We start from the raw sequence: 26305 nt of genomic DNA, 5'->3' as shown, positions 1-26305 counted from the left end.
TTATTCTATTTTCACACTTGACTCATAATTTTTCTGGAACCGATTTCAAAGTTGAAAGTAATTTTTAGGAGCTAGGAATTGAACCCAATCTCTCTGAATCAAAAACCTACTTTCTGTCTGAAAGAGCAAGTCCACCATCATTACTGTCCTCAGCAAGTAACTTGAAAGAAATCCTTGGCCAAGTGGTTTTATATTCACAAACAGAATAGTGTTTTTCTTCTTGTTCTTTTTTAAAAAAAACAAATTATTTACTCTTATGATGCTGTAAGTTTTCCATTTGTAAAATAGATACCCTCTCTCAATTGTTTGCTTTTTCTTTGACATTTTTGGAAAGCTACCAGTGAATTTTGGCTGAAAACTATGTATGTGGATCATTTTACCAAGTACCCTCCATCCAGAAGTCTTGAAGCACTGATCCTGTCTCTGTGTGCTCTTGATGCATTTGGCTTAATCTGATTTTATTTGTGCTGAGAAAGGAAATTGCCACAATCCTCTGAAAGCAATGACAAATATTAACTCTGGGATTAGCAAGTGTCTGCCAGCTCTAGATGCCATAATAAGACACTACACACTGGGCAGCTTCAACAACAGGAATTTATTTCTCACAGTTCTGGAGGCAGGGAAATCCAAGATCAAGATGCTGGCTGACTTGGTTCCTGGTGAGGAAGGAGCTTGGGGCTGGCTTACAGATGGCCATCCCTTCCTGTGTCCTTACTTGGTAGAGAGAGAGGGAACTCTGAAGTCCTCCTTTTCTAATCCCATCATGCGAGCTTCACCGTGATGACCTCATCTAATTATCTCCCAAAAGAGCCCCACGTCGTAATACCATCATATTGTGCATTGGGTGCTTCAATATATGCATTTGGTGCATGTGGGGGGTGCGGGGCGGGGGGACAATTTAGTCAATAGCAGCCAGCTTTCAAGCATGGTTTTGTTGATTCCGGCGCCTCCACTCCGCCCCCGGCGGGTCTCCTCTGTGTGCAATGGACGGCATTGTCCCAGACATAGCAGTTGGTACAAAGCGGGGATCGGACAAGCTCTTCTCTGCCTGTGTCACCAACGGACCCTTTATCATGAGCAGCAACTCGGCCTCTGCAGCAAATGGAAATGACAGCAAGAAGTTCAAAGGCGACAACAGAAGTGCTGGTGTGCCTTCCAGAGGGATCCATGTCTGCAAGCTCCCCAGTGACGTCACTGAGGGCAAGGTCATCTCCCTGGGGTTACCCTTTGGGAAGGTCACCAACCTCCTGATGCTGAAAGGGAAGAACCAGGCCTTCATGGAGATGAACACGGAGGAGGCCACCAACACCATGGTCAACTACTACACGTCGGTGATGCCCGTGCTGCGTGGCCAGCCCATCTACATCCAGTTCTCCAACCACAAAGAGTTGAAGACGGACAGCTCGCCCAGCCAGGCCCGGGCCCAGGCCGCCCTCCAGGCTGCCAACTCTGTCCAGGCAGGGAGCCTGGCCCTGGCGGCCTCAGCCGCTGCAGTGGATGCTGGGATGGCGAAGGCAGGCCAGAGCCCAGAGCTCAGGACCATCGTGGAGAACCTCTTCTACCCTGTCAGCTTGGATGTCCTCAACCACATCTTCTCCAAGTTTGGCACGGTCCTGAATATCATCACCTTCACCAAGAGCAACCAGTTCCAGGCACTGCTGCAGTGTACTGAGCCCCTGAGCGCCCAGCACGCCAATCTGTCCCTGGACGGGCAGAACATCTACAATGCCTGCTGCACACTCCTCATCGACTTCTCCAAGCTCACCAGCCTCAATGTCAAGTACAAGGACAAGAGCCGAGACTACACCCGCCCTGACCTGCCCTCTGGTGACAGCCAGCCCTCGCTGGACCAGACCATGGCTGCAGCCTTCGGTGCACCTGGTATAATGTCAGCCTCCCCGTACGCAGGAGCTGGTTTCCCTCCCACCTTTGCCATTCCTCAGGCTGCAGGCATCTCCGTCCCCAACGTGCACGGGGCCCTGGCCCCTCTGGCCACCCCGTCGGCAGCAGGAGCTGCAGCTACAGCGGACCGGATCACCATCCCTGGCCTGGGGGGCACCGGCTATTCCGTCCTGCTGGTCAGCAACCTCAACCTTGAGAGAGTCACACCCCAAAGCCTCTTTATTCTTTTCGGCGTGTACGGCAACATGCAGCGAGTGAAGATTTTGTTCAATAAGAAGGACAATGCCCTGGGCAAATGGCAGACAGGAGCCAGGCCCAATTGGCCATGAACCACCTGAATGGGCACAAGCTCCACAGAAAGCCGGTGCGCATCACGCTGTCCAAGCACCAGAATGTGCAGCTGCCCCGTGAGGGCCAGGAGGACCAGGGCAGCTGGTCCAAGGACTACGGTAACTCATCCCTGCACCGCTTCAAGAAGCCAGGCTCGAAGAACTTCCAGAACATCTTCCCGCCCTCAGCCACCCTGCACCTGTCCAACATCCCGCCCTCCATATCAGAGGAGGACCTCAAGATGATCTTCTCCAGCAATGGTGGTATCGTCAAGGGGTTCAAGTTCTTCCAGAAGGACCGCAAGATGGCGCTGATCCAGATGGGCTCAGTGAGGGAGGCCATCCAGGCGCTCAGTCAGCTGCACAACCATGACCTGGGCAAGAACCACCACTTGTGGGTGTCCTTCTCCAAGGGCCACCATCTAGGCCCCACTGCCAGCACCAGCCTGCCTGGTGTCTCGAAGACAACTTCCAGCATTCCACAAAAAGCCACTTTAAAAGCAGCTGAAGTGACCTTAAAAGACCAGAGATTTTATTTTTTTAAAGAGAAATCAGTTTACCTGTTTTTTAAAAAATTAAATCTAATTCACCTTGCTCACCTTCGGGAGGCAGGGTGCTGGCTGCAGGCTCTTAGTGGCTGTGCACAGTGCCCGCTCCCCAGGCCCTCGCCTGTGCCTTCTGCAGCCTGCAGGTGGGCGCTCCCAAACCTCCACTTGGAGTTCTTGTGCCTTAAACCCGCTGCTCCTGCAAGGCCTTCTTGTGGTAGCAAACGCGTAGGGGTTTGGGGGCTCAGAGGACAACCTTCTGCAGGGATCATGTGCCTGGTGTGGGGGGGGCCACCGTGCAGGGGCTGTCCACACCCCAACCCTCATCTAATCAAGCGTGCGATCCTCCCCACCCCGGGGCTTCGGCTTGGAGCTCGTCATGCTCTGTTGTGCTTTGAGGCAGTGTGCACACCTGTGCCTAGCAATATCTCCAGTTGACCAAATATCCTAATCTTTCATTTATATGCAAGAGAAATAGTTTTAAGTAACTTTTTATATAGCAAGATAAAAATGGTATGAGTATAATCTAAATTTCTTCCTCGTTCAAAAAAAATGGTTTTGATCCCCTTCTCCAATAAAAAAAAAATATATTAAAAAAAATGGTTTTGGTGTTTTCTTTAATTCATTCTTAGTTAAGGTACTAGGTTCTTAACTTACAACTGATCTGAGTAGGAGCCTCACCCCAAGCCTACTGTCTTTCATTCGTATAAGCATTCATTGCACATCCAAGGTGGACCAGCCTGGGGACAAATCAGTAAGAGCAGACACAAATTCCTCCACTCATGAAGTTTGTACCTGAGCTCTGTAGCCCCCAGACCCTACAGGGATGCGTCCCATGCTTGTTTGATTTGAGTCACATGTTACCACCTGGCCTTTGTATATAGATGTTAGGTCCAGTAAATTTCCTCCTAACATCAAAAGTCTTAAAATGGGCTTACAGATTTTTCTGGAGTTTCTTCACAAAATAAGTACATAACTTCAGCCTACATTCTCCAGTTAAGTTCAGAACACGTTATCGAACTTGCTCTGATGATCTGGAACAACTGGGTTCTCCAAAGGCATGTTATTAATCTTTTGAAAACAAATTAATTATTTTATGGCCTCATGGTGTCCGCCCCTTCATGCAGTGAAAGGGCTAATTTCCTAAATGGATGCTGGAAGGATTAACTCACCTAATTCTTTCATGAACACTTTGTTAAGGCTGCCATTATTCACCTGACTAAGTATTTCTGTGGTTACAACCTACCGTTTGTCAAAGAGCACATCACCTTTCATACTACATAGGTGTGCTCTAATTATGACTCATGCCTGGGGTCAGGATCAGAGACACGTGACTTGCTGCTCTCCCCCTGCCTGGGGCGGGGGGGTGGGAGAGGGTTAAAGAGCTCACCAGAGCTGTCAGTGCCCTGTTGACCCAGCTCTGAAATATTGAGATTTGGGGAGCAAAGCAGAGACTAGGTAGTGCATCCAAGGAATGGCAGAAAGGAACTAAGAATTAGTTGAGAATTCATCAGATGACACCAGTGCTAGTTTTACTTGTACAGACAGAGGACACTGAGTATAGCATTCCTACCTCCTGTTAATGTTCCCCAGTTGCCTTGAGTCCACAGTAGATAGACATATTACAAGAGAAGCTGCTGTTACCAAGAAGCCTTCAGCACTGTCACTTAGAAGCATTTAGAATGCTTCTGGGGTTTTCTTTTCCTCTTGCCCCAGAAAAAATGTTAATGAGTTATGCACTGACTAATTAGCCGAGGGCAAATGGGAGCAGTAAAGGACTTTGGCAAAGCTTTCTGTCCCATACCTGCTTTCCTTCAACTGTGCGACTAGCCAGAGAGCCTTCCACATCACATCTCGCACACTGATCTCCTCCACACTAGTGTTAATACTGTCCTCAGGAGTCAATACAGGCCTTCTCATCTTCAATTCTGGGGCATTTCTTGGCCTAATACTGTTCCCTACTGAATAAATGATCCCATTGCTCAGTCTAAAATGTTTTGACCCCTGGTTCATAGATAACCTGCCCTTCTCTGCCTCTCTCTTATTTCCCTGAAGTCTCTTTCCTCTCACTCCTCTTGCTACTACACCCTGGTGAAGATACCCCAGGCTCTGTCCTTTGCCATGGTCTCTTCTTCTCCAACATTCTCTCATGACAATCCCACCCATTTTAACGAATTCACCTGCTTGGTAGACTACAACTACCTTGTCACTGGTCTTACTTCTCCTAGCTTTCTTGCGTGATTCCAAATACAAAAAAATATTCTCTCAATAAGGCATACTCTAACCATGGTCCTTCTCTTCAAAATGCTTCACAATCTCTGATTTCAGAATAAATGATATAGCCCACCCATCAAAGCTCTCCATTCTCTCTGCCTTCCACCAGCTTGTCTCCTGGTCTCTCACTCCCCCTTTTACTGTTCTTTGGTCCAACACTGGTCAACACTTGGTGACCTCCAGTCAGGTGTCATTTATTGGGCTTCTGGCTTTTGCTTCTGTTCCCTCTGTTTGAAATTTAAGGTCAACTTCTCGTATGAAGTCCAGAAAATTTCTTCAACTAGAAGTTCTTTAAATTTGCAACACTAGTTATCTGCACCTCTCTTACAGCTCTTAGGATCTTATGCCTTGTTGTATGGTAACTGGTAGACAGGTCTTCTCTACCCTACTAGCTTGAGAAATAGATCATTCATTTTTTTATTTCCTGTATAATACATTGTGGGCAGAAACAAATATTGTTATATAAGTGAATCAATAATTGGTATCTGAATGTTCAGCATGATCATATATGTAACTCATTGTGAGTTAATTCATTGGATTGATAAATGTTTGATGAGAAACATTTATTAAATAGATCAAAAAGAGTATTATTTCCTTACTTTCAATAATAGAACACCTAAAGAAGATCAAGAAGGAACAAGAGGACTTGAACAACACTGTAAGCCAATTAGATCAGAGACATAAAGAACGCTCCAATCAACAAGAGCAGAATACACATTTTTCTCAGGTGCACATGAAATATTCTCCAGGATAGACCACATGTTAGGCCATAAAACAATTCTCAACATTGTTGATTATATTCCCCATCCTGTATTAACTATCAATTGGTATCTCTTCATGCCTTCACCTTTTTCACCCTGCCCCCAACACCATTCCTATCTGTCACCCTGATAGCTCTAGTACCTATCTGGCACCATACCTAGTTATTACAATATTATTGACTACATTCCTCATGCTATCACCTTCATCCCCATGACTACTGTGTAGCAACCAATTTGTATTCCTTAATCTCTTCCCCTTTCACTCATCCTTAACCCCCTTCCCATCTTAAAGAAGTCCCTCTAAGATTCCTTGTAATACTGGCTTGATGGTGATGAACTCCTTCAGCTTTTTCTTGTCTGGGAAGCTCCTTATCTGTCCTTTGATTCTAAATGACAGCTTTGCTGGGTAGAGCAATCTTGGTTGTAGGTCATTGCTTTTCATCACTCGTAATATTTCCTGCCACTAACTTCTTGCCTGCAAAGTTTCTGTTAAGAAATCAGCTGACAGTCTTATGGGGGCTCCCTGATAGGTAACTAACTGATTTTCTCTTGCTGCTTTTAAGATTCTCTCTTTGTACTTAACCTTTGGTGTTTTAATTATGATGTGTCTTGGTGTTGGCCTCTTTGGGTTTATCTTGTTTGGGACTCTCTGTGCTTCCTGGGCTTGTGTGTACATTTTTTTCACCAGGTTAAGGAAGCTTTCTGTCATTATTTCTTCAAACAGGTTTTCAATTCTTTGCTGTCTCTCTTCTCCTTCTGGTACTATAATGCAAATGTTGCCAGAGGCCCCTTAAACTCTCCTCAATTTTATGGATTCTTTTTTCTTTTTGCTGTTCTGGTTGGGTGTTTTCTGCTACCTTATCTTCTACGTCACTTGTTGGATCCTCTGCTTCATCGATTCTACTTTTGATTCCTTGTAATATATTGTTTGTTTCCATTATTATATCCTTTATTTCTGGCTGATTCTTTTTTTATGGTGTTCATCTCCACTTTTATGCTTCTTATCTCTCTGTTGAATTTCTCCCTGAGATCATTGAGCATTCTTATAACCAGTGTTTGGAACTCTGCATCTGATAGATTGCTTATCTCCGTTTCACTTGGTTCTTTTCCTGGAGCTTTGTTCTGTTCTTTTATTTGGGACATGTTTCTTTGTCTCCCCATTTTGGCTGCCTCCTTATGTTTGTTTCTATGTATTAGGTAGGGCTGCTATGTCTTCTGGTCTTAGTAGAGTGGGCTTATGTAGTAGGTGTGCTGTAGGGTTCAGTGGAGCAGTCTTTCTGGTCACCTGAGTCACGTGCTCCAGGTGCGTCCCTTGTGTGTGTTGTGTGTGAGATCAACCTTCTCTTGTAGTTGAGCCTTGGTTGATAATTGCACATCAGTGTGAGGGACTGACCTTGGAATCGCTAGTTGTGAGGACTGGCCTTGACTACAGTGGAAGAGTTGTTGTGCAGGGGCTGATCCTATGGAGCAGGATCTGCCTCAGCAGGACGCTGGTGCCTGCCCAATCTGTCCCTTGGGTGTGTAGACTTGGAGGCGGCTGGGTGATGCTCCAGCTCATTTTGAAGCTGGCCACTGGGGGCGCCAACCCCAGGACCACCTTGGAGAGGTTCCACTGTAGGTCTACTTCAGCCACCGCCTGTGCCCCACCCTGGGCCACCAAGTGGGAGCCAGAAAGAAATCCACAGATGGCTGCCGCCCATTCTGTGCTTGGAAGCACCTTGTGAGGTAAAGCCTTGAATCAAGGTCGGCTGCCGCTCGTGCCAGCTTAGAGCTGCTCAGCCAGAGGCACAATTCACTGAAAGCAGCTTGGGTGTGCATGAAAGTCGGTCGGGGCCAGGTCTCAAATCACCAGGGTGTGGTGAATGATCGGCAGAGACTCAGAAATGGTGGCCACCTATGTTCACACTCTGGGAAAAGGGAGGGCTCTACAAAGAAACAATGACATCCATTGGCTCCCATCCAGGAGAAAGCTGCCTCTCCAGCCCCTATCCCAAGCCAGACAACTCAGTTCCCCACCATTTGTCCCTGCCATGTTTTTAGCTGCTGCCCCCGTGCTGGAGCTCAGAGCCAGTGATTCCAATGGTGGGTAAGTCCCAACTCAGTCCCTTTAAGAGGAGCACCTGGGATGTAGCCGCGCTCAGTCTCACTCAGTCACAATCTCCACTGGTTTTCACAACCAAAAATTATGGGGACTTCTCTTCCCTGCACTGGAACCCAGGGCTGGGGTGGGGCTGGGATCTCTCACTCCTCTACAGACCCCCACAGCCGAAATATCCCTCCTTATCTTTAATGGTCACACATGGGTGTGGAACCAGCCCGTTCCATGTGTCTGACCTTCCCACCAGTCTGGAGGTGGCTTCTTCTGCAAGTCCTTAGTTGACAGGCTTCAGTTCAAGTTTATTTTAGGCGATTCTTAATAATGGTTGTTTTGTAAATTAGTTGTAATTTTGATGCGGTTGTGTGAGAAGGTAGACACAGTGTTTACCTACTGCGCCATCTTGGTTGTTTGTGTGGTAAGTGTTTTGAAAATGTTTTAAAACTAGAGAGAGGTGGTAGTTATATAGCACTGTGAATGCACTAAATGCCACCGAATTGTACACTTTAAAATAGTTATTTGTTATGTGAATTTTCTCTCAATGAAATATATGAAAAAAGAAGAGTTGTATTTATGAGTAAACCTACCTTTACATTTACAATGGCAAGTTATTGAGATCCTTTCAGTTTATAGAGCAAACCATTTTATAGTCACTACTCTTTACAGTTCCTTTTCTTGTTTAGCTGTCATTTCAGGGCCTTCAGAGACCAGATCAACCCTAGAGGCAGAGAGTTGTTGAAGACGCTATCTTTTGGTCTGTCCCAGGAACTCTGAAGAACATCTGACCATCCCTACCCGTGTCTTCTCTGTGCCTTCAACGTCCAGGGCAAGGTCAAAGCTTGGATCTTGTAGCCATAGTCACCACGGGCTGTTTGAGGCTTGCAAAATCCTGTCTGACCAAAGACCATCCCATTTACCTGTGAAGAAAACATGGCCCCCATGGGTCTCATTCGATGAGGAGCACATCAGTTCCTTGACTGGAGTCCATGGATATAGCTTCAGGTTGCTTGCTGTGGAGGCTGGAGGTGTAGACTCTGGCCAAGGAAACCCCTTGGCAAGGGTTCATGAGACAAGCAGCATTATGTGGGGGACAAGTTGCTGCTGGTGCCACTGTCCCCTGGCTCCGTTAGCTGGAATACACCAACGAGAACTCTGGGGCAGGGAACAGCAGCCTCGAAAGTGATGCTAGCTCCAGGGTGTGTTATCTCCAGACCATCAGTCTGCTCCACTCAGTCGTCACCTTCCTTCCCTTCCCCAGATCTGGATTTCTTAAGTCCAGGACTTAAACTGCAAAGGACAAGTACTGTACCTTCTCTCTCTTTTCCCTCCCTTCCTTCCTCCTTCCACTTCTTGAGGTCCCTGAAACACTTGTTTGTGAGGAAGACCTCCACCCCGTCCCTCATCCCCCACAGGCAGCCCTTCTGTGGATGGTCATCTACTCTGTGGAGTTCCAGGGCTAGGCACGCATGCCCAGCAGTCATCCTTGCTTCAGTAAGACCCAAAGTAATAATAAGCAGTGATGACTAAGTTAGATTTGGTCATGTCTGAATTTGCCACAGTTTCCAGTCACTGAGGCCAAGTGCAGCATCACAAACACTGACACCAGCCAAACAGCCCCGATGAGCACCCTGGTTTTAGGCGATTATTTCATGGCGGGCAGTTGCTCCACTGGCCTTGGATGGTCAAACTGCTTTCCATGTCCAACTTTGTCAACATCCCAGACAATTCTCCAACAAGTCTCCTGGAAATATACACAAGCGAGCTCCGACTCTTTAAGAAGGGCAGTCCATGAGAGTCATTTTCATCTCGGGCCTATTTTCCTGATAAAAGAATGTGCACCGACAAAAACTCTGTGCAGTAACTGTGCGGTAACCCACAAAAACTCTGCGGAGGTTCTTGGAAGAAAAACCACTATGTTCCCTCCAGATGATTTGAAACGTTAACTCTAAACGTGGCCCAATGTCGTTAAAAGGGAAATGGGATTTTTGTTTATCCTTATAAGCGGTGACTATTTATCATGTCTTCCCAGCCAAAAGCACACTCAGCACTATTCCAGGACACGTGAAGCAGGAGGGGTCCTGGCCTCGACCACAGCTGAAACTGAGAATTTGCCATCTAGAAGGTGAACACATTCCTGACCTATGAGCCTGGGGATTTTTGTTTTTGGGAGCTCATTAAAGGCACTGAACCAGGGAAGAAAGTTTGTGCAGACAGAGTGAGCTGTGGGGGTAGTTTATCTGTCTGTAGAGAATGGGGATGAGCAGTGCCGGCGTATGGGGAGTGGCGCCCAGGCATGGTGGGGAGGCCCTGAGCCTGCTGAATCCTCTCCTCACAGACAGGAGCCAGAACTTCCCTGGAAACTGATTCTGTGAGGCCAAATGGGTGGACAGAAGTAAGGAAGTATTGGCCTGGAGCAGAGTCCTGACAGGTGAAGAAGGAAACAGAAACAGAAGGCCAAAGCAAGCATACAAGAGGGCCAACTCCAAGGAGACTGAGCTCACCGAGTGACTTCTCTGCCTGCAGCAGCAATGAGGCCACGGCAGGCTATTGAACCTCTCTCAGCCTCAGTTTCTTCATCTGTAAAATGGAAACAAGAAGCTTACCCGCCTCATGGGTGGTCACAATCAATCTCATGTGCTAAACACATTCCTGGCACACAGAAAGTGTGTCTCAGTCTCATTATCTTGCCTGAAATGAGAAGGCTGCACCCTACAAGACCCCTAATGACCCCAGCTTCCCATGAAGGTCTGTTTCTCATCTTGCTCTTGGTGTATTTCTCTCAGTGACTTTTGATGCTGACACTGAATGTCATGTTCCCTGGGTCACCATGCCCCACTCTTCCGTCCAAGATAGGAAAGGGTTGGACACCAAAGAGAAGTCTGTGTGTTTGGTTACGGAGGCTGGGATTTGGGCCAAGGTCAGAGGAAGCTAAGTCCTGGCTGCTTTAGCCAGAATCAATGTTCTCCAGCAGCCTGACGCAAGATAAAATCACACCTCAGACCCGGGAGGTGTGGTTTTCTCCTCCCGTCCTACCTCTGGCCCTCTGCCTCCGACTCTCTGCCCTCCCTCCCTCTCCTCTATCCCCAAGACTCATCTCACACAGATTTGAAGATTCAAGCACTGAGTGAGGAAGATGGAAGGCAGAAGAAGGTGGTGTTCCAGGATTATCTGTGTTCTTAGTCTGCAGTAGGTCCAGGAGAAATAGTTGCCTCTGCCTTTCCTTTCTGCTTCCTGCCATGTACTCCCCACCCTGCCCACCCCAGGCCTGCACAGCTCCCAACAGAAGGCAGGCCAGAGAGCAGGCCAACATCTAATAGCATCCATCTACCCCTCTGCTGCCTGCATGCAGTTTGTGCCTCTCCAGTGGAAAACCAGGTTTGGTTCAGTCTGAGGGTCCTGCCTAAGGCATTGTAGAGATTGGCTGTTCATGCCAGGCTGGGGGCAGGATCAGCATAATGGAATTACATGATAATATAAGCCAAAAAAGAATCCTGGGTTTCAGAAGTGTTTTCTGGTGATCTCATATCACATTCATTTATGCAGCTTTCCTACCCAGCAGCCTAGATTTGGGCTGCAGGCCTCCCAGGGCACTCAGTTGCCTCCTTTCTCCTATGAAATCTCCCCAGAAAACCTGGTGTCACCTGGAAAGAATCTCAGTCTACGTGGCCCAGGACCCACAGTGCTTCTCTTCTATGGATCCATCATTGATCACTTTGGTCATCATGCTTCAGTGATCTCTTACACAAGGAACCAGATCACAGTCTCATAAATGCACGAGTCAAGCAGAGGAATGAACTGAGGCCTAGAGCTAAGTGGTTGTCTCCGAATCCTCGGCCAGGTGGTGAGAGCCAGTGGATCCCAGGCTGCACCAGGTGGGACTTCCTCCTCTAAGTCTTGGCTTCCACACTTCACAGGGCATCAGAACCTCCAGAGTGCCCAATTCAGGAGGTTTTCAGAGGGTCTGAGAACTTGCATTTCGAACACAGTCTGAGATGACACTGCTGGTTCAGGAACCAAACTTTTTTTTAAAAAAGATTTTTTTATTGGGGGAGGGGAACAGGACTTTATTGGGGAACAGTGTGTACTTCCAGGACTTTTCCCCAAGTCAAGTTGTGTCCTTTCAATCTTAGTTGTGGAGGGTGCCATTCAGCTTCAAGTTGTCCTTTCAGTCTTAGTTGTGGAGGGCGCAGCTCAGCTCCAGTTGCCGTTGCTGGTTGCAGGGGGCGCAGCCCACCATCTCTTGAGGGAGTCGAACCGGCAACCTTGTGGTTGAGAGGACGCGCTCCAACTAACTGAGCCATCCGAGAGCTCAGCGGCAGCTCAGCTCAAGGTGCCGTGTTCAATCTTAGTTGCAGGGGCCGGAGCCCACCATGCCTTGCGGGACTCGAGGAATTGAACTGGCAACCTTGTGGTTGAGAGCCCACTGGCCCATGTGAGAATCAAACCAGCAGCCTTTGGAGTTAGGAACATAGAGCCCTAACCGCCTGAGCCACCAGGCTGGCCCCAGGAACCTCACTTTGAGAACCACTGCTCTGAATGACATCATTTATTTACTGGGACCTTAACCTTGGCTAGTTCCTTAACTTCTCTGAACATCAGTTTCTTCATCTGTAAAGTGGGAGTAATAACAGCATGCAAATCAAAGGAACCTGGGGGATTAAAAAGCATATAAACTTCAACACAGCACCTGTCACCTACAGCGATTCTAACCTCTGCTCCTGCCCCGCCTGTGGCCACCCTAACACCATCACCTTGGTCCACTGAACAAAGCCCCCTCATCCCCTCCACTGCCTCTCCCATTGGTAGGGAAATTCATCAAGGCCATGTGTGCAGCAGGCAGTGTGGGGCTGCCAGCGGAGGCGATTTTTTATTCCCCTCCCAGGGATTCGGCACTTTGGAGCTGAACATGTGGCCACAGAAAACCCTGGCTTGTTTATCTCCTGCTGATCCTGGACACGTGTCTTAGCTTTTCCCAGTCACAAGAAAGGAATGAGAGCTGCCATTGACAATTGGCATCTCTGTCCACTTTATTGACAAACAGTGTTTTCTTTCATTCACCACAGATGAGCAACTGATAACGGCACAATCTCTCCTCTGAGGTTGGTCATTCTCTGATGTTCACCATGGACCCTCTAGGTGTGTTGGAGGTAACTCCCAGGCCACACACATTTCTCTTCATGGTCTCTTCTCTGATGGGTCCCCTTGTTTCCAGACGACTAGGGTCCTCTGCTCTCATGGGGCTGGGATCCCAGGGCCACTGAACCCCAAACCACTCCACAGCCTCCATTCTTGGCACCGATAGAACCCTATGCTGTGACTACATGCCTCTTTCTACAATAAATTCCCGTCTGGTCCTCACCAGCAGGGGAGCCTAAGAACAAGGTCATAGGCCAGGATGAGCACTTCTGAGATACCCCCCAAGGCTGAGGCAATGGAGATGCCCACCTAGTCCCCCCGGGGTGATCCCAGGGAGCTGATGCCCGGGGTGAGCCTTGAGGGCCAGCCAGGGGCCTGGAGGAGCTGATGTCCAGGTGGCTGACCAGGCCAGAGAGAGGAGGAGGGCAGAGGACGGGAGGGAAGCGAGTGGGGCTGTCACCGCAGGCCTCTATGGCCAGGCTGAGGACTTGTGACCACCACGGATAGACACCAACAGGATGATTTAGAGAGGGTGGGGATATTGAGAGGTCATCTGGGTGAGTGAGGGTAGATTAAAGAGGGAGACCAGTGAGGCAGCTTGTACACATTTGTTGTGCACTTATTGACCAAACATTTGTATTGAAATGTATCCTGTGTCCAGCTGAAGGAATTCAGGACATGCCAGCACCCCCAAGGTCTCCTCTCGCCCCACCCAGGAGTGACCCTAGTGCCAAATTCATCACATAAAGGCTTTCACCTGTCCTTAGACTTCATACCGTGGGAATCAAACTGTGTGTTCATTGGAGTTTGGCTCCTTCCCTTTAACATTATATCTGTGAGATTCATTTGGTAGTTACTCTGCTGGATAGAACGCCATTGTGCACGTGTGACCGTTTGTGCCTCCTTTCTCCGGATTGTAGACTTTGGAATTGTCCAGGCAAGAGAGGATGAGGATTAACTAAGGGAGGGGCAATGGGGACAAAGAGAAACGCCCCCTTGGGAGGGAGAGGCCTTCCCTGTCTTGGGAACTCCCTCAGCTCACGGTTATGAACGTGTTTTGTAAACTGCAGAACATTCCAAAATCAGGAGTTGTGACGGTTCTGTTATTATTTCTGTCACGTCCCAGAAGTAATGTAGAAGTGGCCCATGGGTCTCTAACATAATTGATGTCCACTCCTTGCCTGTAAATTTAATCATGCTCACGCAGCACTAAAATTGTGAGATTTCCCCCCAGAAACCTGTATCTTCTGTTAAAGAATTTTTCATTCTACTGACCTATATCCTCATTACAGTTGGATATAAATTTTTGTGGGGTTTTTGGTCCATTTTTCAGCTTTCTTGAGATATATTTGACAGACAATAAGATGCACATATTTAAGATGTACAGTAAGGTAAGTTTTGACATACAGATACACCAAAAAAGTTATTATAATCAAGATGATTATGAACATCTCTGTCACCCACAAAGCTACCACCTGCCCCTTCCTGCTCATCTTGCCCAGGCAACACTAACTTGTCACTATAGATTAACCTGCATGTTCTGGAATTCTTTACATATGGAATAATACAGTATGCACCCTTTTATTTCCTGACCTGGTTCACACTGTATTGTTATTTTCAGATTCATCCAATAATGAATTCCTTTTTCATGCTTTGCAACATTTCGTTGTGTGGATATATCATAATTAGTTTACCTACTCACCTGTTGGTGGACATTTGGGTTGCTTCCAGATTTGGGCTATTAAAAGTAAAGCTGTTATGAACATTCATGTAGCAGTCTTTGTGTGGACACACCTAGAAATGGAATGTCTGGGTCATATGGCCATATGTTTAATATTTTAAGAAACTGCCAAACTATTTTCCGAGGTGGTTTTATTATTTTACAATCCTGCCAGCAGTCTATAAGAGTTCCATTTGCTCCACATCTTTGCCAACACTTGCCTGATCAGTCTTTTTAAGTTAGCCATTCTACTGGGTTTATAATGGTATCTCCTTATGGTTTTAATTTGCATTTTCCTAATGACTAATGATGGTCAGCATCTTTTTGGATGCTTCTTTGCCATCCATATATCTTCTTTGTAACATGTCTTTTCAAATCTTTTGCCTATTTGTAAATACTGAATTGTCTGTCTTCTTATCATTGAGTTGTAAGTCTTTATTCTATATAAAAGTCCTTTGTTGGATACATGTTTTGAAAATATTTTCTCCCATTCTGTTGCTTGCCTTTTCATTTTCTTTGGTGTCTTTTTCAGGGCAAACATTTAAGATTGATGGAATTTAATTTATTGATGTTTTTCACGTAGTTTGAACTTTTGTGTCGTATTTAAGAAATCTTTCCCAAACTAAAGGTTACTGGATTTTTATCTTATATTTCTTCTAGAAGTTTCATTTAGATTTGTTTCAAGTTAATTTTTGTATGTGGTGTGAGGTAAGGGTTTTATGGATTTTTATTTGATTTGTTTTGTTGCACATGAATGTCCAAATGATCCTTGATTATTTTTTCCCAGTGAATGGTCTTGGCACCTTTGTCCAAAATCAATTGACCATATCTGAGTAGGTCCATTTCTGGAATCTCTGTTCTGTCCCATTGATGTGTCTGTCTTTTGTAATGATGATACCGCGGTGACTAGATGGCCCAGGGTTAGATCCTCCTGGCTGTGCTCCAGTTCTCCAGGGGTCAGTCCAGGAAGGCCAACATCTCTCTTGGAGGTGTCCAATGCTGGGCATCCTTGAAGAGCAGCAGGCTCTGCCTTCAGATTTCCTCATGGAACCGCCCTTCTCCAAAACTCCTCCCAGCTCCTGGCTTGGGCAGAGTTTCTCTGTCATTCAAGCCCCTTGATAGCCTGGCATCACCCTGACCTTTCAACCTAATCTCTGTCTGCTCCCTGGTGACCCCCGCATATCCAGCACATTCTCTCTGCGGGCCTTGCTGACCTCATCCCTCTGGCTGCAGTGCCCAGGTCTGCTTACGTTTTTCACATCATCTGGGCCCGGCTTTTCATGAGACCCCAGCCACGTACCTCCTCTTCTCCACACAATGCCCCAGCCTTGGATGACCGGTCAGGCTCATGGGTCCAGAGGTATTCACACGTGAACTAAGAATTAAATAATTGGTGACGTGGTGCCACTTGCTAGGTGCCCTGCCTGAAGGTCTCCAGAAACCAATTAGGAGAAAATGTAATAGGAAGACAATGCACATTCTAAAATGGGACTAGGACCGCCATGGGCCTGGGCAGGGCTGTTCTTGCCACCAGAGTGAGGACACATTATGGGCCTTTGGGGAGCTGACCAGGCCGCAGGGAAGCATCTTTGAGGCAAGTCCAGCTTTCAACTCTTCCTTCCCACCAACCCCAAGGAGCCAGCACATTCTTCCCGCTTCCAACCAAACCCTCTCCTTCCATACTAATGACACAAATGGTCTTACAACCCCTCCTCTTAGCAACGCCAGAGATCCTGGCTACAGAGAGAAGTCCTGTTCTCCTGCCTCCCTGGGGTCCCGCCTCCCTCCTCCCAGGTCAGGCCTGGTCTCACTGGCGTCAGGCTTCCACAATGCCTCAGCCCTGAGGACCTTCAGCTGCTTGGAAGAAAAGTAGAAAACAGCTCTGAAAAGCCTTCTTCGGCCCTGGGCCATTGTTTTTTCTCCTAGCAAACTTGGCCCCCATGTGTTATTTAACCAGTAAAAGTTTGGCCGCTGTCCCCCTGCTGTGAAATATGGCCCTGGATGAGGCCAGGACAAACAGCGCCTTGGGGTGGCTGGCCTTCTGAGCTGAGCAGCCTTCCTGATTCCACTAACCCTTGCTTTTGTTGGATTTCAAATTGTCCTCTTAAATATCTCTCAGAAAATCAAGCATCCTCCTCTCTAATGAGGAAGAGAATTGGAAAAAATGGGTCCCCTAACATCAGTCTCTCAACTGATGGCTGTTGGCAACTCGGCCTCCAGCATTCTCGTTCCCCATGGCAACCACTTTTTTGGGGTAAACTGTATCTGTGCCCTCCAGTGTTCCTGGTTAGACTGCAAGCTGCTGGAGGCTGGGAATGTGTGTTCATTTTTATATCTCCTTCCTTTTTTCTGCTCAAGCTTACTGACCCCTGACAAAATGCCTGGCACGGATAAGGGCTGCACCAGTCCTTCAGAAGAGTAGTAAACAGCCACGGTGCCTCTCCCTTGCTGGGCTCTGTGTCGGCTAAAACCCAACAACGTCATAAATAGTGATCATGGTCAGAAAAGCCTTGTGCTTATAAAATATGTGCAAATCGACTATCATCTTAAAATCCAGAAGAGTTGGGTAGTACTGAGCTGATGAAAGAATGCAGGATTCTACCAAGTGGGAAGTTCCTTAGCACTGGGCAGAAAAGCCATTCACATATATTAGATTTTCAAGTTCAGAGGCCTTTTTAAAAACTTAGACTTAGAAGAGACAGACACGCAACTGAAGAATGAAATAAATGCAAGCCAGTCAGGGAGCAGCCCTGGTGGACGTGCCTGGCTGCTAAGCAGGAAGAGTCACCCAGGTGGTACTGGGCTCCAGGACCCCTGGTAATTCCTGAGCAGCAGCACAGTGAGCATGTGCAGTGCCTGAGTGCATTGCAAGGCCACAGCTGGAATCCAGTGCACATCATGGTCAACATGCCGGCCTGTCCCACGGTCTCAATAGGGCAGCCCTGAACTGCGCAGGCTGTGGTTTCCTAGTTGCGTGACAAAGTCAGCACTGGAGGTCCTCTGCTCTAAACCCCAGACTCGCACAATCTCTTCTTCTAGAAAGCTGGGGTGAGTGAGAAGACTGCACTTCAATAGTGAATACGTGAGTGTCCTGTGGGTGCTGTAACAAATTACGACAACTTTAGCAGCTTAAGGCACCACTACTTTATCATCTTACAGTTCTGGAGATCAGAGGTCAGACGTGGGTCTCAGTAGGTTCCAGTCAGGGTGTTGCAAGGATGACTCTTTCTGGAGGCACCTGCACCCCTTGGCTTATGGTCTTGTCTTCCGTCTTCAAACCCAGCAATGCAGCATCTTCCAATCTCTCTCCGCATCTACCCCTCTTTGGGGACAGAGTCCCAGAGAGCTCACGACATCACATGGAAAGGTACTGGCTCAGGTAGTAGATGGCCATCAGCTGTGACTAGTTGGCCATCAGCTGTTACCGGTTAGCCATTAGCCACTGGTATAACTGCCATGGCTGAGCTAGCAAGCGCGGATCGCAGTTAGCAAGGGGTTGGTTGGCAGAGAAGCAGACAACAAGCTGTGGATTGTGTGGCTCCTGCTTCCTGTGTCTCCAACCCAGCCGCCAGCAAAAATATAATGGGATGACCCCTGTATCCATGGCTCTGTGGGGGTTTCTTTTCGGCCTCACCATATCCTGCGTCCTTGTGTGGAGAGCGGGAGCTGCCCGTATGACACCCTCCTGCCTCCCTCTTAGAAGGACTCCGTGTGGACAGTGGGCCCACCAAGATAATCCAGGATAGTCTCCCATCTCAAGGTCCCTACCTTAATCCCACCTGCAAAGTCCATTTTACCAGTGAGGTGCCATATGCACAGGTCCCGGATGGCATCTTGCCACTGGGCATCACTGTGAGTTAGTCCCCCCACTTCCCAACCTGAACTTTATACTCCAGGAAACACAAGTATTCTCCTGCTTCTAAGTCTTAGCTCAGCTATTCCCACTACCCAGCACCCCTTACAAATAGGCTTTCCCTGGCTCACACTTACTCCATTTGGAAACTCAGCTTCCCTCGTAGCTGGGAAGGTTTCCTGAACCCGGGAAGGCTGAGCCCCAGCCCTGTGCTTATGATACCTGTGATGACGTGACCTCTTAGAACACAGGTAATGGGGGGACCTCCCAGAACAGGGTGCAGGGGACATGCCTGAGAGGTACTGGGCTAATACCTCCATGCGCTCTGGGTGTGAAGCCTTGAGGCCTCAGTTTCCATGGCTGTGAAACAGGCACAAACACAAATCCTTACCTCAACAGGAGTCCCAGGTTATCTTTTATATGCTGCGTGTCCTGGGCCAGTATAGCACCGTCTCTGTGACTCAGGCTGTCATTTGCAAAATAGAGCTAATGATAATACTTGTTTCAGAAGTTTTATGGGAGGTCCGCATGGCTCATAGTCTGAAGAGACTGTAAGTGTTAAACGGGATTCATTATGAAAGGACTTAGTGCAGTTATAAAGAAGCTAGGTATCAAGCTGGAGAGAAAGGGAAGGACATGCAGATGCTCTAAAAGCAAGAACTGGGCAGTATCCTCTGGTTGTGGTTCTGAAGCACACCATCAGGATGGGGGCCAGCGAGGGAGGTTAGGCAGGCTCAGACACCCCAGGATGTACCTGCCATGGCTGATCTTGCCCATACCCCCCCAATACCGCCTCGGGAGCTGAGCAGGAACCACAGCTTCAGAGGCACAATGGCTTTCCACGAGTCAGTACCTCCAGGTTTCAGTTATGACTAAAAAAGGACATGAAGTATGTGAGACGGGGAGGGGTGCCAGTGTTAAGCCAAGGAGGCACTGAAGAAGCAAAGAGGAGGGGGTAAAGGAGAAGGGCGGAGGGAAATTCCAGCCAGTCCAGGGCCAGCAGAACTGTTACCATGGAGACAAAATGCATAGCCAACAGCCAGGGTCCATCCTCTCCCCTCCAGCTTGCACCTCACAGAGCGGCCTTGACTATCTGTCCACACGCTGTGATTATGAAGTTTACCTACCTCTCACTTTCCAGCTTCAGTGCCTGAAACCTCCCTTGCAGCCCTCAGCACGGGCCCTGCCCAAGGTGCTGGGGCACTCACAGTCTCCCCCACCTAAATGAGCAGCTGCATGGGGCCTGTTGGTGGACCCCCTTCCCCCGCCCCAGTAGCTCCTGGAGAAGGAGGACTTACCTTTGGTGTCACCCACCTTATCAATATTCCTTTTACAGTGTGTTTTTGGTACTTTAGTACATTCTGTTATGATTTTCATCTCTTCTTTGAGCTTTTACTTTTGAATGTGCCCTTGGTCCTTGGAGAAGTGGCAGACTCACCACTCCACTGGAACATGGAAAATACAAGATAAGCCTGGAACATCCTGTGGGGCAAGAAGCCAGGAAATGCCTCCAAATTTAATGAATTAGAAAAGTTAAGAGCTTGTCAAAGGATATAGGGTGCAGCCTAAAGGTACTGCCAGTGGCCACAGATGGGACCGTGTGATCAGCCAAATATGTGATGATGGCTCTGGATTCTAATCCACAGAATAAAACACATGAGCTTGAGTTCTTGCTGATGTAAACAGCTGACTGGGTATGCCACCGGAAATGAGGGTCAGAGCCCTGTGCTTGAAGGAAGGGATATTTAAAACCCTGTCACTTAATACTAGGGATGAATTTCACTTCATAGCGCTGGGCCAAGGGAGGCAGGATGCTCATAGGGCTGGGGTGGGTGAGCCTGGAGCACCCACCAGGGCTTAAATGTGGGCTTCTCCCTAGGCAAGTCAGTGGTGCAGCCCCAAGGGGCCCCAACAAACCCAGAACCCCATCCAGATGGGGATCGGGCTGCTGCCACCATAGGTAGCTGTCACTGCTTGCCATCTGAAAAGGGAAGGCTGACAGTGGAGGTTTTATTCCTGCCACCTGTAGTCAACAAGTGTCCAGCAGATGGCTCCTCGGGAAGCAAGGAGCTCAACATCTGATAGGCCTATATATTCCCCTAAGATGTTGGAAACAAGGGTGAGTAAGGGCTTAGACAGATTTGAGAAGTAGCTGACTCAGTGTGGGGAGCATGTGAAGGGACCAGGGGCCAGGACTCGAAAGGACTTGCTGGAAAGGCCACGCGTTTCCTGGCCTGTGTACCAGCACACACATTGGGCCAGAGGACGTCCATCCCGTTCTCCACCACTGGCCGTGGCCCCTCAGGGTCCTGTCTGATTCTCGAGCTTCCACCTACACGAGCCTGTGTTTTGGCTGACACAGCAGGTTCCTGGTCACAGTCAAGCAGATGAGCAGGCAGTGGGAGTACAAGAAACCCAGAGGCAGGGCCACTTTAGTTACCCGCAGCCTGCCACTCTGCCACCTTGGGGGATCCCAGGTCCCTCTCCTTTCCCAGCAGACTATCTCTCAGGTGTCAGCACTCCACCGTGCCATCTGCTGGGGAGGGATAGTGAGGTACCCAGGGGTTAGGGAATAGTTTGTGCTCTCCTGGCTCACTCTGTCCCCCATAATTCTGGACTGTCTGTGAGAACCATTTGTCCTGCCCTTTCCCGGAACACATGTAAAGCCTTGCTTGGGATGCTGGAAGCCCCAGAGAGCCAATCTAGCCATGGGGCAGGGTTCAGGCTGTCCTCACAACTTCTGGCTGTGGGCTCTAGGGGCATCTCCTATCATTCCCAAGGGCTTGTATGAAGTTCTTGAAAACCTGTCCAAACACACGTTTGTACTAGAATGCCATATAGCGGTATTAAAGAACCGACTGCTGGATACATCACACAGACACCACATTACTGAAAGCCCCCAAAAGCCCCAGTACTTCAAGAATACAAAAAATGTGCATGGGGGGGTTTGTTAGTGCCTGCTTCGGGGGAGGGGACCAGTGATGGTGAGGGGCAAGAAAGAATATCCTAGTTAATGTTTTTGGCATCAAAAATATGAAAAACTTAGGGATAAATCTGACAAAAGAAATGTGAGACTTGTACATTTAAAACTACAAAGCATTGCTGAGAGAAATTAAAGACCTAAGTAAACAGAGGGACACTGATGTGGTATCATAAATACATCTGGTCTTTGTCTCACAGTTGCTAGCACTGAGCTCCTAAAACCCGTGGAATTTCCTGAGAGGAGTACGTTTTGAAATCCACGAGGAGTCCCTTTCGACCACACCTGAGTGTGTTCTAATGAGGTGACTCCTGGAGGCCTCTAGCCTACGGAACCAATCTTGTGACCCCCGACCTCTGATCTTCTGGAGGTTGGGGCTTTAGTCAATCACCAATTGCCAATGATTGACTTGCTTGTGCCTACACAATGAAGCTTAGATAATAACTTTTGGATAATGAGGTTCACAGAGCTGCTGGGTTGGGGTACTAGGAGAGTGGTGTCCCCAGAGAGGGCGTGGGAGCTCTGCTCTGTGGTTGGCCAGCAGCGTGCAGATGCCCTGGGGACCCCGTTGCACATGCCCTCTGCCGTGGGGACAGCTTTGTGAGTCTGAGCACCTAGACTGTGGAGTCTGCACTGACCACGGGCAGTTCGTGTGAGAGTGGGATTGCTGGACACCCAGCTGGTGCCGAAGAATTGGGAGGTGGTGGCGGAGCTGCCTTCACTTGGTTCCCACACAAATGACAGAGGCCTGTGTTGGAAAAGAAGGTCTTCACAGAAAAGGAGATGTTCTATTCTGACCGCTGGAGGTCTGCCAGCGCCTAGCTCTCCCCGTAGAGGACAGATGTGAGCAAAGTGCTTTATTGGGCATGAGCCTTCTCCCCATGACACTTCCTTCTCTAGAGGTGAGGTGACTGATGCACGGTTCCTCATGTGTCAGGATTGGTGCCCAGTGAGGGTGTTATCTGTCCTAATCCCCAAGTCACGGGTTGGCATCCCACCCGTCTGTTTCCCCCAACCCCCAGCCCCCACCTCAGGTGATACCCACCGTGTGTGTGGCTTCACTTCTGCTTCCCTATGACTGGCCCTAATTGCCCACTAACCAACTGTGGGGACAGAGCCAGGAGTGCAGTTTCCAGGCTCTCGGCCTCACGTGGAAAGGTGCTGGCTCAGGTAGTAAATGGCCATCAACTGTGATTGGATGGCCATCAGCTGTGGCTAGTTGGCAGTCAGCTATAACCAGTGAGCCATTGGCCACAATATAACTGCCATGGCTACGCTAGCAGCAAATGGGGGCTAGCAAGAAGATGGTGGCTGAGCTAGGAAGAGTGGATTGCAGTTACCACGGAGGATTGCAGCTAGCAGGTGAGGTTGGTTGGCAGAGAGAAGCAGACGGCAGATTGCGGATCATGTGGCTCCTGCTTCCTGTGTCTCTAACCCAGCCACCAGCAAGAATATAGTGATATGACTTCCCTATATATGGCTCCGTGGGTGTTCCTTTTTGGCCTCACCATATCCTGCGTTCTTATGTGGGGAGCAGGAGCTGAGGCCCCGCATGACACTCTGCATGACACCAACCCTTGCCCAGGGCTGGAATAGGACTGAGGCACCTCTGCCTGGGGCATTTACAGGGGAGGAAGAAGAGTACTTGGCAGCAGAAAGCTTAAGTGGCCCCAGCACGATCACATGTCTCCGAGTTGAATGTTGGTTTGCATTTTACAAACAAAACCAGCTGCTGAAACAGACATGTGGGCATCTAAGAAACCAAGGAAATCACATTTATTTCCCAATTATTTATTTAGAAAAACCATGCCAAACAGAGGCTGGAGCCCAGATTATAACAGAGCAATCTGGGTACCGAGGGAGAGGTCCCGCTGCTGAGAGGCTATGTCCCTCGGCCCAGAATTGGACCACAAGGTGAGGAAAACAACGGGATGGAATGTCACGGCCCGTGTGTGGACAGAGAAGTCTCCTTCTGACCTCAATCTCCCTCCTTTGTCTCACTGGGACTGCAGGCCCCTGGACCTAGTCACTGGGATTGGCACTCCCTCCTGCCTTGGAAAGTAAACAGAACCAAGACATCAAGCAGATTTCCCCGGTCAGTCCTCAGAGGCCCTCACAGGGGAGGCAGCTCCAAATCCAGCACGGGGGTCAGGCATCCTTGGCGACTGAAGGGCCCACGTGGTGCATTCTGACTTGCTGCTGGGGTTTGCGGCCTGGCCTGGGGACGGTCCAAATGACTCCTCCCCTGGGCGTTGTGTGTGTTTGGCCTGAGCAAGCCTGCTCCTTCCTGGGCAATTCCCCAGGACAGATATTTGCAGGGGGCCGGGGGAGCAGCGGGAAGGGTCCTTCCCAGGAAGCATTCTGCTCTCAGCCTGCCTAGACTCTTGGGGTATGGACTGGAAACCCCCTTCCCAAGGTTGCTCAGGCAAAGTTAACGCACAGCTCCACTGGTTTGGCATGCGATGTCAAAGCAAGAACACACACCCCTCCTCCCGCAGATCATCGTGGAAGGGCCCCTACACACAGGTGCTGCGTATCCCAAAGCGGGAGGACTGCAGAGCTATCTCCTGGAGATAAAAACCTGTCTCCTGACAGGTGAACAGCAGGGAAGTTGCTTCAAAGCAAGTAAGGTGGTGACGTGACAAAGCCGAGGGTGCCCCCTTAGATGGAGATTTCCTCTAGCTAGAACGTGAGGGACAGAGGCAGCTAGCATCCCTCAGGACAGAATGGCTCCTCTGAGGAGAGCAGAGGCTCACCTGTATCCTGAGATGAACCAGGAAGGCAAGTGGGGAGCTTTAGCATTCCAGGTCCTGGGTTTCCCTTGCAGGCAGTGCACATGACAGGGCTGATTTCCCAGAGGTCCATGGGTTGTGGGTGGCTGTAGGGAGCAGTGAGGATGGAGAAAGGTGGGGATCGGGTATTTTTGAAGAACTGCATATGGGGACAGAGGCACGGAAGGCCTTCCTAGGTGGGGTCTCTACTGACCGAAATGGGGGACTGGAGGCCAGTAGAGCTGTGTGGCCCAGCTTGGTGGGAGGTCTTGTGTCTTGTGACATGACCCAGGACTCCCGGCCCCCTGGAGGCAGCGTAAGGACTGGGACCAGGCACCCTCAGTACCTGCGCTCCCTGCCTCTGTGCACCTTAGCTTTCTCATTTGTAGAATGGGATCATCCACTCCCTGCCTACTCATATGTCTCAAGGTTTTGTCGGAATGGAATCCATCTAAATCCTGTTCCTTTAGAGGGTGCCACGCCCCCTACTCCCTGCAGAGAACTCTGATCAGAGAACTCTGGTCTACACAGACACGTTTGTCAGACCAGAAATAACTTTTCCCTTAGACCAGCTCACCCTGGCTGGGGCCTGGGCCCCCGCTGAACCCATCGTGACCCAAAAGTTGATGACAGGCAGCAAACATCCTGCTTTATGTACATCGCTCTTCCTTGAAAACCTGTCCCAAGTCCATGCAGAAGAGGGGAAACCCTGGGGGAATCTGCCTGTAGTCAATCCTAATTAGGTTTCCTGTAGCTCCGCCCACATTACTTACTTTGTTGACCTTTTTTTTTTTTTAAGATTTTGTTGGGGAAGGGGAACAGCACTTTTTGTTGGGGAACAGTGTGTACTTCCAGGACTTTTTTTTTATTGGGGAACAGTAGTGTTGTTTTCCCAGGACTCATCAGCTCCATCCAAATCAAGTTGTTGTCCTTTCAGTCTTAGCTGTGGAGGGCGCAGCTCAGCTCCAGGTCCAGTCGCCACTGTTAGTTGCAGGGGGCACAGCCCACCATCCCTTGTGGGAGTCGAACCGGCAACCTTGTGGTCACAAGTCGATGCAGGTTGGAAAGCCTGCGCGCTCCAACCAACTAAGCCATCTGGCCACCCAGGAGCTGGGCAGCAGCTCATTGACTTCAGTCTAGTTGTGGAGGGCGCAGCTCACTGGCCCATGTGGGAATCGAACCGGCAGCCCCGTTACTCAGAGCTCGCACTCTAACCAACTGAGCCACCAACTGAGCCACCCGTCCCCCCCTCGTTGACTTTTAAATGCTAGAAAAGTCAGCACCCGGAAGACCTCCGTGACCCAGCACAGGGGTCTCCCTCTGCTCCTGTCGCCGGGATGCCACTCCTGCCTTGCCTCTCCTTCCAGGACACATGGGTGGAATTCTCAGGGAGGCCTGTCTGGGAAAGGACAATGGGTTTCACAGGGCAGGAGGAGAGAAAGCAAGACATAGGAGTGCCTTCTCTACCCCCTAGGCCCTGGGGGGTCCCAGATCCTCAGAGCATGTTGCCATTGGAGGCCTATCAGCCCTGTGAGCCTCTCCCAAGGCCTCCGCAGCCCCCAGGCCTTCATGCTCTGGCCAGGCCTTGGCTCCCGTTCTCCTCCAAGGCAGGCCTTTAGTGCCCCAATGTCACCGGGAGCCAGGGACATTGGTGACACCAGGAAACATAAGGGCCACGGGATGTCAGCAATTTGAGGGAGTTTTACTTTTGTTTTTAGTTTTGTGGAGTGAAATAGCTCAGGTCATGGTGGAAAGGATCTATTTGTGGAGTGGGTTTCCACACGAGCCAAGCGTCATCAAGCCTTTGGAGCAAGGCTGTCCAAACTGCGGCCCGCGGGCCATTGTTAATCGGCCCCGCAGCAAATTCCAAAAATATATTTAGTTTACTTAAATAAACCAGGTGAGGCAATACATACTTCACCTCGAGTGAGTGGCTCGG

The 26305-nt window shown here is 49.2% G+C and overlaps 1 protein-coding gene across 1 annotated transcript; it reads left to right on the top strand.

Moving 5' to 3' along the window:
* Positions 1–943: 943 nt before the first annotated feature.
* Positions 944–3008, top strand: LOC308496890 (polypyrimidine tract-binding protein 1-like; the record flags this gene model as incomplete). The annotated part of the gene is given in 4 exon segments (XM_081046671.1): positions 944–1872; positions 1951–2190; positions 2193–2684; positions 2998–3008. Coding segments are annotated over 4 exon segments (1632 nt in total). The 5' UTR covers positions 944–983.
* Positions 3009–26305: the final 23297 nt, after the last annotated feature.

This window comes from Rhinolophus hipposideros, assembly GCF_964194185.1.
Source record: "Rhinolophus hipposideros genome assembly, chromosome: 4".
NCBI classification, from domain to species: Eukaryota; Metazoa; Chordata; class Mammalia; order Chiroptera; family Rhinolophidae; genus Rhinolophus; species Rhinolophus hipposideros.
Note: the sequence above shows the minus strand (reverse complement) of the source record. Positions and strands in the feature narration are given on the sequence as shown.